At 42.8% G+C, this 14,602-nt stretch overlaps 1 protein-coding gene across 9 annotated transcripts in view; it reads right to left on the bottom strand.

Annotated features, from left to right (window-relative positions):
* Positions 1 to 14,374, bottom strand: part of BICD2 (BICD cargo adaptor 2) — a 162,595-nt gene extending 148,221 nt beyond the window's left edge. For 8 of the 9 annotated variants that reach the window (XM_059716155.1, XM_014596576.3, XM_014596577.3 and 5 more), the window contains exon 1: positions 14,012 to 14,374. In XM_059716155.1, the coding sequence (XP_059572138.1) occupies positions 14,012 to 14,251 (240 nt within the window). In that variant the 5' untranslated portion in view covers positions 14,252 to 14,374. The remainder of the gene's footprint in view (positions 1 to 14,011) is intronic. The other variant, XM_014596578.3, reaches the window with a different exon arrangement.
* Between the last annotated feature and the right edge of the window lie 228 nt (positions 14,375 to 14,602).

Genomic DNA, 14,602 nt, shown 5'->3' with positions numbered 1-14,602 from the left:
TTTTAACAATTGGGACTGGCAACATATTGCTAATGAAGAAGCAAGCAGGGAAAAGACGAAATGAAGCTGTTGTTCTCTTGCTTCAAATAACCTCATAAAGGAAACAATCCTGCAACAGAAAGCCCCTTGATATATCTCTATCTTAATTACAGGTTCTGTTTCCCCCCCAACTTGTGTATTATTGCACAGCAATAAAAGAAAGAGTGAGCTGGAGGTTTAGAATGAAATAAAAAATAAGATTTAATCTTTTAAATTCAATTAAAACAGAAGCTCAAACAAAGCACCCTGTCCATATGGCCATATGCACATTGGAAGGGGGGTAAATTGCTATTCACCATCTCTCTTATGGTAAAAGTCTTGTATGGACAAGGTCGTTTTATTTTTCAAAATGTAACCTGGTCAAAGTCAAATGTAGGCTCCTTTCTGCTTAGCATTCCCATACCTTCAACCAATGTCTCGCTCTCACTTTCCCACCCCCGAGCCTTGCTCCTCATTCTTATTACCCTAAATTCCTCTTCCCTCCTTGGAGTTTTTAGGATATGACAGTTCAATGGCAGTGAGGGGAGAGCAAGAGGTATGAAAATAAAAAGGAGAAGGATTTTAAGGATTCCCCACCTCTCACCCTCACCACATCCATACATTTATTTTCTTTAATAATATTTAATAATTCTTTAATATTTTATGCAAAAAAAAATAGAAAATTCAGTTGGCCTATGAAGAAGCTAAGCATTAAACACTGAATGCAGACATTACAATATAGAGTAGTGCTGCTTTAAGGGACAAAACATAACTGGAGAACCACCAGAAAGTTATGACTGAGCTCCAGAAGGACACTCATTTATAAGCAGAGATGCTTTGGAAAGTTTGATTCATAAGTTAACTTGCAAGAAAAAAAAAAAGAACCATTCAGAACTGAGTAAATAAAAATTGAAACAGCTGCTTTAAAAACATCTTAAAAAAACCAATTGCAGAAAAGGCCATTTCCCGACCCATCTCTCGCCTTTATAGCTCCAGCAAGAAAAGTTTAAGCAGACTAGATGGGAGTTGCACTGATAGCAACATAGATTGGCCAAGTCCAGAAGCAGTTAAGAGATCCTGTTATGATGCACAGCAAACACAGATAATGATTTCTTCAAAAACAGTAATAATAAAGACAACCTTCCTTCTTTTCCCTACATCCACTCCCAAGAGGTGGCAGAAAGCCCCTACAAAAAGAGATCGATTTCTAAATCTTAAAAACGAATTTTTATGAAAAGCTTTTAAAAAAAAAATACCTTCTTCAAATGTGTTTTGTACTGATGACGGCCCTTTTCATTCTTTGTATATACAACACATGAAAAAAATATAAACAGAACTCAAGTCTGGTAGGCTGTATGTCAATGCTCAGAACAGAGCTAAAAAAAAAATCCTCACAGATATAGCAAGTAGGTGAACGACTGAAATACAAGCTCAAAATTATTCAGTATACACCTGTGTCCTGACAGCATTCAATAGATTTTTAAATCACATATGATGTTCGTTTGAGAGAGAAAGTCATGCTTAAAATGATTAGGTTTGATGTGTTCAAAGAGACATCTCAATGCAGTTCATCAAGGTCACATTAAACAAACTAAGCCTATCTATCCACTCAGGTCTTAATTGCCTGCACAGTACCACAAATGTAAAAGACAACATGGCTAATCTAACAGACTGCATTTCAAGGAGTCAGAATGATACTTATGCAATTCTTGATCAGAGTTTGGCTTTGAATATATTTTTTTGGAATTTCCAAGTACAATGATCTTCCTGTGAATTTGTAATTCCAAAAACACAATCTCAATGCAGACCTAAATGAATGATTTTTAATCCAGGATTAAACTCCAGTACCAAGTCAGATGCATGAAAATCTCTTTTCCTCAATTTATACTCTTGCAAATTTAATGAAGGAAACAGCCTTAATATCCTCAGTGAAACAACAGAACAACTCTATTAATTTATTATAAATGAAAGATACAAGATTTTTTCAAAGATGTTTTTGTAACAAGCAAATGATCTAAAGTCCTATAGTCATCAGAACCAGTCCAAGTTCTTTTAGCCTCCATTCATATGTGGGAGTTCCACCCACTGCACTGGTTAGATTTTATTTAAACCAGCTGTGTTCACAGACAGCTATTTTTATATGTTGTCTATAAAATATTCCCAACTCCTTTGAAATTGAAAGAGAGGGAGAAATAAAGACAAAAATCCTTCCTGCAAGAAGCAGAGGAGAACCCAGACATCAATAATAATATCCCATGAAACATCCAAGCAGCTCTAGCTTTCCCCAGTGAATGCCAAGGCACTATTCCAAGAGAATCTTAATACAGAATCTTTGTATTGACATGGAGGGAGGGAAGAGGGGAAAAGGCAACAGCTATCCAAGTCATTAGATTTCAGGATCCGTCTCTGTTCCCATTAAATCTCCCATGTTGTAAGTAATTAGTGCTCAATGTAGACTTCACTTTTTTTTCCCTGTTTCTAGACAAGTTGTGACAAAGGAGCTTTGAAAGTGTGACCTTAACATAAATGAGCACTAGGAAAAGGGCAGGATTTCACATATGCATGTTTATACAACTACTTCAGGAATATGGAATGTAACCGTAAATTTAGTTGTTCAAGCACATTGCGATGGGCAAATGCATCGATGCCTACTGATTTTTATCATTAAGATCCCTGTGTCTGTGATTCTTCTTTAAAACCAGCTCTTGGAGTCATGGAATTCTTTCATTTCTTCTTCAAGTTCTTCTCCACAACCATGAGAGCTAGAACACAAAAATAAAAAAATCCTCAGATTTCTTAGGTCCCAACTCATGTATTTTGACCACCTGGGATTGGCAATATTGCCAAACCACTCCACACACAATTAAGGTTTTGCTTGTGCATAACTGAGCCCCCTAGCTTGAGCAGCAATTATCAAATATGTGTTTCTTCATGAGTTTCCCACAAAGCCATAAATAAGCCCACAGTTTTCCTATACACAAGAACAGTACTCAGATAGAGACCCCAGATGCCGCTACTGAATCCACTACTACAAAAATTATGACACCGTGAGGCTCTCACTGAATTCAATTGTTTGCAAGAGACTTAGCAATTCATGAACTAAGAAACCTTTCTGGGTCCAGTCATGTTCCCATTGAGGTCCCTGCCATATGCAAATGTATAATCAGAAGTTAGAGACCTTTCTTTACAGTTACTCAGGGCTGACCTCTACCCCCACAGTACAGTCCACATGCATTCTGCCACTGAAGTGAATGGAAGGGATTGGGCTCCTAAGTCTATTGGAGTATGGACAGAATCTAAGCATTGATGCTTCTTTTTCTTTAAGAAATGCTCATAAAGAAAACAGAAACCAAGTAATTTAGAGGCAAGGTTAATCAACAGTAATGATGTTTTAGCTATAGTGGACTGTAGCACAATCTACTGTGTGCCAAAGGAAAATGGCACAATGACATAAACAACCTTACCATATCAGGGCAATTGTCAAACTTCACTTCAAACCACATGAAAACCAAAAAGTTTAGTTAACTCACTAACATTATTTAAATGCAGGTATTGTGTGGCTATCAAGTATGCTTTGTCATTAAGATTACTTTTGAAGTATACATAAGACAAACTTTTACATGACAGGATCTTATTCATCTTGAAAACCAACCATCCATTCAAATTAAACATCCATATTGTTATCAGAGACCAGAAAGCTGGCTGACAAAAGCTAGAGCAGTCAAATTTGTTTAAGATCACAAAGCTTATCATTCTATTATAATGGAAAAATCAACACAGTATTTTACTAGAGAACAAGGACAGTACAAAGACTACCCTGTGGGCATAGGCATTTCAAAAGGTAGACAAAAGGTTTTCATTTTCTTATATGTTTAGTCACACTAAACATGTTGCTGTATTCAAGATGCAAATACTTGTGCAGCCTCCCCCCACGCCTACAACTGCAGCTGTAGAATATACCATCTAGTTGACTGACAGCACAAGAGCTAACACATTTTTTGGTAAAACATGGGTTTGTACAATGAGAAACTGATACCACAAAAGAGGGCCACAATATTTGAGATTATAGGAGAATTTCCTACCAAACAGAATTAGCTCTTACAGTTTAATTTCACAGCTTGAATTCAGCATCAGAAATGTCAGGAACATATCCATGTCAAAACAGAAGAAAATCTGTATTTGAAATTAAGGGTGTATTTTTTATTGCAGTATGGTTGAGACAATTCAATTCCTACCACTCACTTCCAAATAATGAATCCAGTCTCACATACCATTTGAAAGAGATGGCTATTTGGCTTTAATGGTTTAGTTTGTATTGTACTTTATAAAAATACCCATAAACTGGTCAGAATAAGTTTGCTTATTGTGGGACAAAGCAACCTATGTGCCAGAACTCAAGTAATGTGCTCTGAGAGGCAAGGGGGGGTGGGGGGACCTGCGGGGAATACATGCAGCGCTTTAATTAGCACAGCTCCAAGCCGTGCTAATTAAAAGTGCCTGGAGCATCATCTGCATCAGTGTCCCCTTGCTGAGAAATTGCAGCAGGGCACTTTGAACTAAAGCTTGTTGAAGGGGGACACTAATACACATGATGCTGGAGGGCATTAATTTCCACACTTCAGCAGACTTGATCAAATCTGCTCTGATGCGCTGGAATTACAGTGCATTGGAGCAGGCTCCAATGCCTGCACGTGTATAGGAGCCCATACAGTTTATTAAAGCACAAGGAACGGACAAGAGCATGCCACAGAGAGGCGGAAAACTCACACCAGATATGGTGTACAGAGTATCATAAATGTTGCTACTATGCAAGTTGAGCAATGTCAAATAAGTAATTTACATAAGTGAAATCTGGCAAAATAACCCTTTCCCTTCACAAGTTATATAATGAAACAGCTGACCACCAGCTTCTTTCTGCCAGCTTTGCTACAAAGAGGAATCCCAAGCAGCCTGTCTACTAATTCAGTGCCATACAAGCCCTTTCATGCATCATGAAGAGCAGAACTAATTCCAACCCCAAAGAGCTACCACATAACTCAAGAGCCACATGTGACTCTACAGCCAAGAGTTAAGCATTCAAGGGTTCTACCAGAACAGAATTTCTCCTCCAGTAATTGCAATCCAAAGTCTTTCCTCACCACAAGCTTTCAGCACATCATGAGGCTTACCATGGGGGTCGAGAGAGAACATTCAGTGACAGTGTTAAGCCAGTAATACTTTGCAGTTGCGCAGCACTTTTCAGTACAAGAATTTCCTTACAGCCAGTCATAAGCTTTTACAACCCTTTTTCCAACCCAAATGAAAAGGTTCTAGATTCTGAATGTAATCCGCATTTTAAAGACAACTGCAGTGAAGAACAAAGGGAGTTAAGTAACTTGTCTGAGATGGAGGTCTTTGGCAGAGCTGAGAATAGAACATGGGAGTCTTGAATAAATCCCAACTTCACCTGCAGTATCCTTTAACCAAAAAGGGCCGCAGATCAGAAAGAGGAAATTTACAAAGTGGTTTCCCTCTGTCCAAATATATCAAGGACAACATACACAAACTTTGCTCTCTCATTGTCTTAAGGTTTTATTTTTTTTAGATTCTCACTGAAAACACAAACAACATTCAGGAAGAGCCTCATTTAAAATCTACTCACATTAAAAAAAAGTAGTTATACTCATCAATACAGAGCAGCCCAGCAGTCACCAAGAACGCTAAGGATTCTGACCTTGAACTAGGACTATCCAATGCAACAAACACCTCAGGTGCCTAGGAATCAATGACACTGGATTCATGCTAACAGGTTGAAGGGGCAGTATAAAACATACCCATTTATTCTGTGGTATTATTGGGAAAATAAACTCATCCATCCACTAAGTCAGTAGATTCCTTTGTGAGGAAACCCTCTGCCAAGTCAGTCAAACTACACTAGAGATTGCTTTCAAGTGTTAGAAGGTAGAACCGGTTGGGGGAGGAGGGGGAAGGTGGGAAACAATACCTGAAATTACTGAAATATTTGGTGATGTTGCAAGAATCATCTCTGACACTTATGAAACTAGTGAAGTGCAAAAAATAAAACTGAATGTGAAGGTTTGTTTTTTTTTCAGGGAAAGATGCAAGAGCAGGAATTAGAGCAAAGGCCTTACCCTGCACAACATGTGCAATGTACAAGCAAAACGTTCCAGTCTTTTTAAGTAGGAGTTATGCATGCCCAAGGACAGCATGACTGGATGCCAACCTAGGGTACCTGGGTACAATGCAAAGCAAAAAGCAACTATGGCACTAAGCCAATGTAACCCATGCTGAACTTTGGCTGGGCCTGGATCCAGAGCTGTAGATTTAGCCCCCTCTCCAAGCATTTAGACCCTAGAGCCAGAACACACCAATTTCCATTTCAAAGGTTCAGAGTAGAATTTAGAGCCCACCTAATTCCCTTCTGCCAGGTCCCTAATTAACATTTCTGCCCTCTGGCAGGCTATTCAAATAGTTGCTGCCTCCTACCCCAAACTCTGACTTCTAACTGCAAGGTCAGCCTGGAACAAATAAGAATATAGAGACATAATCTGCTGCATATTATACGTTCCTGCTTGAGTAGGGAAAACAAAGCCTGAAGGTGGGGAGGAAGAAGAGGAAGAGAAGAAATGGAGGCAGGAAAAATATATTTTGCCAGGTATTGCATTTGAAGCCAGGGCTATTTTCTGACTGAATCAGACCAGGCCCCAACACTCATTTGGATGACAAAGTTTATTTATGTCACTTCCCTCTGCAAAGGTTTTATAGATCATATTTCAAATCCATGCTATATTCCTCTGTTGCTCGGTTACCAGCACTGAACAAACAATTCTCTGCATTCTGCCAAAAGTGGAGAAAGAAACCAAATGAATGCCTGGAGAATGAATCACCCACTGGAAGTCATCTTATGGCATTGCAGAGGAACTGATTACTCATAACCTCACATACTGTGGGGAGAAAGGGGAAATGGTGAACTTATCAACTCCTTTGCACTGCACTGCTCCCCTGCCCCCAGCCACACACTACTATTTCAAAAAAAGAAAAGGGGCATTTCCTTCCATGATGATTTTCTTCTAAATGAAAATTAGAGGCTCATATATTCACTGGGCTAAACTCAGCCCAACACAATGCCCTGGAAATCAGCAGTTACAAAGCCAATGTGCTTGGCCTAGCATTTTTCAGAACAGTAAATTCAAAAATATGAATTGAAGCTTGAAAGTGAACGAGCTAAAGGCTCCATCATATCCTGTCCACAAAAACAAACAAACAAATCAACAAATATACAACAGCAAACCAAGGAGAAGAACAGGCCTGTACCCCTTTGCTTATAGGCATCTCAGCGTTACAGACTACCAGGGAGTTCAACCAATCAGAGGCAATTCCAAGCTCTAAAACAGAGGTCCAAGAAACAATAGCAAGATAATATATGCTGGGAGCATCCCTACCCCTCATTGTTTCAGCCTGGTTCAGCCAAGCCCCTACTGCTTCCAAGGGAGGCTTCCCTACTCACACCTGGGTACCCCAATTACTCTCCCTAAGAACACTTAAGCATGCAGCAGATATTTGTTTCAAGGCATGCCCCTGGTCAACCCTGTATACTTCTATACAGGGAACTTTTTGCCAAGCCACAATCCAGAATTTGTTATTATTAAGTATCCTTTTGTGGATTTGCAGGCAAAGCCTCAGGCCAGAAACCAGTATGTTCCTAGCACACACAGGAACCCAGTACTGTGCAGAACTTCTGGCTGCTACAGTAATGTTACATTAATGTTGCATTAACAGAAATGTTAGCTATTGTTCACCTGTCAAGGTTGTCAAGTTATCTGGATAACATGCAGACCATCAGCAAATCTAGCAACCGAGTTCAAGGAACCCTACTCTCCTTACTCAAATGTGCCCACAGGCAGGATTCTATCCTAATATGGCCATATACTCTTGGATTAACGCTAGCATATAGACTTTGAGTGGAAAACAGATTCCAATTTGTAAATATGTCTCTGTACTGCATTAAATGAAAACTTTCAGGTAAGACTAAGATAATGTTTTTGGACTTGGGTCACTCTTGATGCTCTCCCCCCCCCAAACAGCTCAGCTCCTCCCAAAGGTCCTTTCTACAGAGCCAAATATTTTCAACATCAGTTTTATGGATGAACTAGCCAACTGCCCATCAAGAATGACTGGGGGGGAGAGGCGCGCACTGGGATGGAGTGCCGCCACCTAACGCCTCATGCTGCTGCTGTTCTGCCTCTTGTGGGGAGCGGGGTGGGGGAGCTCAGCCAATCAGGGTGTGAATAAACCATGACAGAGAGACCTAGGCAGACAAGGTTCCTTGGGCAAATTTGATATCTTTTATTAGACCAACCCAAATAGTTGGAGAATAGTTATTAAGCAAGATTTCGGGTTCAAAAACCCTTCCTCAGGCTAAGGAAGTTTCAGCAGTTGGTGTGTGCTCTTCCTGCATGGAATCCATCCAGGAAGAGCACACACCAACTGCTGAAACTTCTTTAGCCTGACAAAGGGTTTTTGAACCCGAAAGCTTGCTTAATAACTATTCTCCAACTATTTGGGTTGGTCTAATAAAAGATATCAAATTCACCCAAGGAACCTTGTCTGCCTATGTCCTTAGACCAACACGGCTAAAACCTACACCCCTGCAACAGAGAGACCTAGGCTTTTATAATATTAGAATTGCTGTGCGTCACAACTCAGGTTGAGAAACGCTGATCTACAGAATGTTAGCATAGAAACTCAAGATTCGGCAGCACGCTGCCAAACTGGTTGCTACCTTCAGCCCTACAGGATTCCCTTTCTCCAGGAATAAGGACATGCAAGAGAAGCAGTTTTTCTAAATCAATCATGACAACGCAGTTGTCCATTCGGTGACAAACATGTCACATCAGAACTAAAGTAAGCAATTTTCTTTCACTTAGCTGGTATTTGCTTTAAAAAATGAAAACTGGTTTTATGTTTTTTCAGAACATACTTCAAATTTAACACTTCGTAGGGAGCAAGATTCTAGTCTCTCCTGATGATCTAAACATACCAGTCATTTCAGAGAGAAGCAAGGTCCAGATCACTAGCTCTATAAATAAAATGTGTACAAAAGTGTAAACACTGTCATTGTATTTGGAGCCGTGTGCTGAGTTTCTCAGTGAAAAACTACAGTTTTAGGTCTGGTCTGTGTAACCCAAAACAGACAAACAAAAAATACCGTACACACAATCTGACCTATGCTTATATACCATTTCAACAGGCCAACTATTTTAGTAATGAGCAGAAAATTTCTGCCATTAGTACGCAATTCCCTGAGGCTTGAACAATATTATACAGGTAAATTAATTCTTTGCTTTCTCTTCATGTATTTGGCACCAACCAAATATGCATTAGTCTGCATACACTGTTTGGGAGAAGGAGCATGCAGTCTCTTAAAAGGGGAGACTGTAGGATATAATTATTTATATTCAATGATATGGTTCATATTGAACCTATTTAAATATGAGCTAGAGCAGGGGTCAGCAGCCCCCAGCACATGTGCCGAGCATGGCACACAAGGCCATTTTGCTCGGCATACCACTGCCAGCCCAGGCTCTAGGCAGCTGCTGCCAGCCACGGAGCCCAGGCTGCTCCCAGCAGGCAGCTGGGAGGCTGCAAGTCCTGCTTCCATGGGCCGGCTGCAGCTGGGAGACTGCAAACACGTGCTCCAGGCTCCGGCATGTCGGCACTGCAGCACTTTCCAAGGTAGACATTGTAGTTTTTTCGGCACTCTGGCCAAAAAAAGTTGCCTACCCAAGCTAGAGGATCGAACATTGGGCTGGGACCCAGTTTTATTCCCAGTTCTACCACCAGTTTCCCAGATGATCTTGGGCAACTCACTTCACTTCCCCCATGGTTGAGTTGCCTCATCCATAAAAAAAAAAGAATAGTGACATCCTTGATAAAGCACTCTGCCACTGACTCGTGGAAAAAAAAAAATCACTATTATTAATATGCTGAACACCCTTCTTAGTAGCAGTATTTCAGAAACTACTTTATTCCCCTTACTAGCTGAAACATACTTATTGAAATTGGAGTAATCTCACTGCCCTTCTGAATTTACAATTGATCAAAATGTTAAAACAACATGGATTAAGTTCCATCTCCAAATAAATACCAGTATTACATAGCCAAATCCATTATACAAACCAGACAAAAGTTATATGAACAATCATACTGAGACAGAGCAAGATGTGGCAAACACACATGAAGTATATTTTGCAACATGCAGCCTGATCTTCAAATGCTCACGGCACATATTAAGTACAAAACCACACCCTGCTTTACCTTGATGCCAATATACTGTGCCTATCTAGGTTTCTATATGATTTAAATTGTTGGGGGGAAAAGTAAGTTGACGAATTCGTCCAAGAACAGATTTTTGATTATGTGGTTCAATTGAGCCAGGCAGTTCACAGCACAGAGAACACAGGAGGGAACACAAAACAAGCTCCTTTATAAAAATAGAAAGGGTTTTCCTGGTATTTTCAAAAAGATCTTGACATTCAACAGGGATTTGTTTCTCCATTTATCCTTTCTTGTCGTCCTAGTGCAAATGATTTATTATATGCACATGCAGATTTTGATACAGCAAGGTGTTTTCAAAAATGTTTTATTTTTGTAATGCATTTGCCGGTCCTCTATACACAACATCACTTTGCATGCAGCTAAGCTCCTTCATCACAGATATGAATTTTATTAACTGAGCTTTAATCATTTCAGGGACATATTACTGATACACCACTGAAAGGACAACTACAACTTGCTAGATAAAGGGAAAGTGTTAGAAAAAAGCTAAGGCTGGCTTTACATACAAGGAAGACTGTACCATATTAGTTGACTGGGAAATGATTCTTGGTCTCTCCTTCTATTTCCTACCCCTACCTTACCTTCATTCTTAAAACCATGTAATATATGTGATAGGCCACTGCCCTTCTATTAATTGTTCTATATGCACCAACACACACTTTTAGACTGGAAGACCTTTATGGCAGGCAGTAGTTTGGTACTGCTTATCTCCATGCCTGTTGACATAAATGATGCATAACATAATCATACCCTAATTGTTGAAGGATTTAAAGAGGGATCTGACACCAGTGTAGTAACCTTGACAGACCATGGGAAAGTAGCCTTGGACAACATCCAGTTTCATATCTGAGTTAATGCTTAGCTATAAATCTAACCAACATGACAAAAATAATTCCCAAGCACTGAGCAGAGCAGACAACCTCTCTGCAAGTCAACATTTCAAACCATCTAGAAACCATAGGGACTCCCAATACTCAGTCTGGCCAGACAAAATCTTCTGTAACTGGAGTCGATCCTGCAGGCCCCTAACTCAGGAGGAGTGATCCAATTCAAAGTAACAACTACTTAGTTCCTTTCAAGATAAAGGCTTGTAGCATCCTGCCAAAGAAGGTCCATTAAGCTACTTATTTTTGTCAACTTGTAATATAACCTGTTTGGTTTTCTTCAGGTGATGCAATAATTAACCACAACAGGTATTTTCCCCATAGAGTCCAAAGAAATAAATCACACACATAGCTTTAACTGTCCCAGAAAAGCATAAAATGGATTGCAGTTCACAGAAACTGTGATCTTACCCCTAAAGTACTTTTCAGTCAGTAATCTCTCTAACTTTTTATGGAATAATAAATCAAAGTGGAGCAAAAGAGAAATGCAGAACAAATTTGCACACAGGAACAGGTTTTGTATCACCACGCTCAAAACTATGTTGATGAAAGTTCACCCAGGGCTCCAGCCTTCACTATAAATGGGAAAGGAAGGATGGAGGAAAGGATTGAAGTGCAAATGCCAAATGTCTGTACAACCCTGAATACTCTGAAGTACAGTTCTGGAAGTAAAATGCCTTGGCAGCTGTATACAAGTTAGGGATAAAACTAAAGAAGCAATCATGCAGCTCCATTAGTAACACCCTATGCTTTAGGAACATACTGGCCACATAGGTTATCAAACCTCCAGGAACAGCATCAGAATAGCTTGTACCCTGGGCAGACTGTTCCTCAGAAGGCTGCACACACCCCATTTACTTGTGCTGTAAGCTGTCATCATGAGGGACACTTTACTGCACTCAAAAAAATTGCAAGTAGATGAAAGTCACTCCTTCTGGGCTGGGACCTTGTCTAGCTATGCACTGAAACATCACCTAGCACAAGGCCAGGAGCACCCTGAATCTCTGAGGGCTCCTGTCAAAAGTAATTATAGAAAAATACCACTGATTTGATATGTTATGAAAGTGAGTGTGAAGGTGCAATTAGAGCAGGGGATTGAAAGATGACCTACATTTTTGAGGCCTACATTTTTCTCCCAAAACCCTGCTTTACTCTGATGCAAGCTTATATAACCCAAAGATTAATTCCCTCTAAATTCAAGCTTGCCATGTGGCAGATCTTATGTGTAAAACACTTCTAGTTAAGCCTGGGAAAACGAAAAGTTACATAAACAAAACAAAATCCCCTTCCAAGACTGTTCCACTTGTGTCTGCTGGAGAGTTAGTACATCCTAACAAATTCCAGATTCCAGGTTCGCAACACAAGAAAACTACAGCAACTACATTTTCCCCTGACCAGCAGAGTCCTCAAGCTGTTCCTGGAACTGTCTGCATGCAAGGGCTTGAGATAATTACCACAGGATGGACAGACACATGAAAATCCTACAAAAAAATCAAACACAAGAGGAGTGAATTGGCAACCATGATTTTTTGTCTCTGCTTCTTAAGATTTCAACAACATGCTGCAATTCTTCAGCCAGGCTTTTTTAACCTGAATCCTACAGCATCTCCCACAGCCCAGCCCAACAGGTTTGCTCTAGTGCAGACAGAACTCAGGAGGCAGGTCCTATTGCCGACTCCCCCGCAGCCTGCTGGGTCACCTTGTGGGAATCACTTCACTGCTCTGTGCCTTGGCTTCCCCACCCACTCTGTAAAGCGACAGCAGACTGTCTCCTCTGACTACTGTGATATAAAGGACTATGTAAGGGGTAGGTATGGTTATTCTGCAAGGATGGAAGAAGCTACAAGGGAACAAAGAAAAGATCAGAATGAATCCTCTTTATGAGGCTCCTTAGTGGCTCCCTCACCTCCTCATCAAACTTGCGTTCTTTGAGGGCTGCTCCACATGTACCAGCTTCAACTTGAAATCAGCTCAGGTACAGCTGTACAAACCCCCAATGCAAAATACATTTAACTTTAAACCTACCCAGGTTATGTATCTAGGGCTTCTTACTACCAGCATTAGATAACGTTTGAATGATGTTGTAACCACGATGGCCCTGTGATGGTCCAGGAGTTATGCAAGAGGAATGGACCGTTGCGAGGGCTGGGATGAGGAATGCTTTGCAGCTGAAAGCTCGTCTGCGTCCAGTTGGCCCAATGAAAGGCACCCCCTGCCGCAGTCCTTGCCCACTACCAACACCTCAGCGTAACAAAATGCTGATCCCTAATCATTCATCAGTCAGTCTGGGCAAGAGGAAGAGGAATGGTTTGCTCAGAGGTTCAAGGAAAGCAGGCCAGGGGCCTGCGTGCTCAGCTGCTTCGGTCTGAACGGGGCTCATTTTGAGTTTGTTTTTAAAAACGGATGTGAGCTGAAAACCAGCGGAACCAAACAAAATGGGACCCGAGCGGCCCGGGGTCCCGAGGAGCAGTCTGGCTGCAGCCCGGTGTGACGGCAGCGAAATGCCTGCAGCCTCCCCGCGGGGCCGGGCCGGGCCGGCTCTCCGCTGTCACCGGCGGCCGTGGGCGTTGTCCAGCCCGGCCCCGGCCGCCTCCCCGCGCAGCCGAGCGGACCCGCGCCCTCCGCGGGGGTTGGTTTTTAACCCAAGGAGCCCCGCAGAGGTGCCAAGCCCGGCGGAGCTCGCCGCCCCGGCCTCCCCCCGCCGCAGCGCGAGGCTGCGAGCCTCGCCCGTCCTGCCCCGGCTCCCGGCTCGGGGCGGGCGCGGCGCCCACCTCCTTGAGCTGCTCCATCTCGGTGCGCACGGTCTCGTACTCCAGCTCCAGCTCCTCGTACTGCTGCTTCAGCTGCTGCTTCTCCTCCAGCACGGCCAGCCCGTACTCGGCCGCCTGGATCTTCTCGCGCGTCGTCTCGCCCAGCTCTTGGAAGAGCCGCTTGATCTCGCCCCGCAGCCACTCGGGCTCCGACTCCATCACGAGCCGCGCGTACTCGTCCTCCTCCATGGCCAGCGCCATCGCGGGGGCAGCGCTCACCGCCGCGGGGCTGCCATGGGCTGGGCTCGCCCCTCACGCAGCCGCCCGGTGCCCGCGGCCGCCGCCGCCGCCGCGGAGCGCAGCGCAGTCATTCAAACGGCGGCCGCCGCCGCGCGCGCTACTGGGGATCGTAGTCCCGCCGAGCCCCGCCCCCCGCCCGCCCCACAATGCACCGCGCCCCCGCCCCGCAGCGTCGGGGTCTCCCGGCTAGGAAGGGCGTAGCTGCCCCCGGCTCAAGGGCGCGGCCGCCGCGGCTTCTCTCTCCTCTGGGAGACGCCACGAGCAGCGGTGCCCTGGACCGTGTCAGGGCCGCTCCCCTTCCTCCTCCAGGCC

The sequence above is a fragment of the Alligator mississippiensis genome, chromosome 12, assembly GCF_030867095.1.
Source record: "Alligator mississippiensis isolate rAllMis1 chromosome 12, rAllMis1, whole genome shotgun sequence".
NCBI lineage: Eukaryota > Metazoa > Chordata > Crocodylia > Alligatoridae > Alligator > Alligator mississippiensis.
The sequence above is the reverse complement of the archived record's forward strand: the minus strand, read 5'-3'. Positions and strand labels throughout refer to the sequence as shown.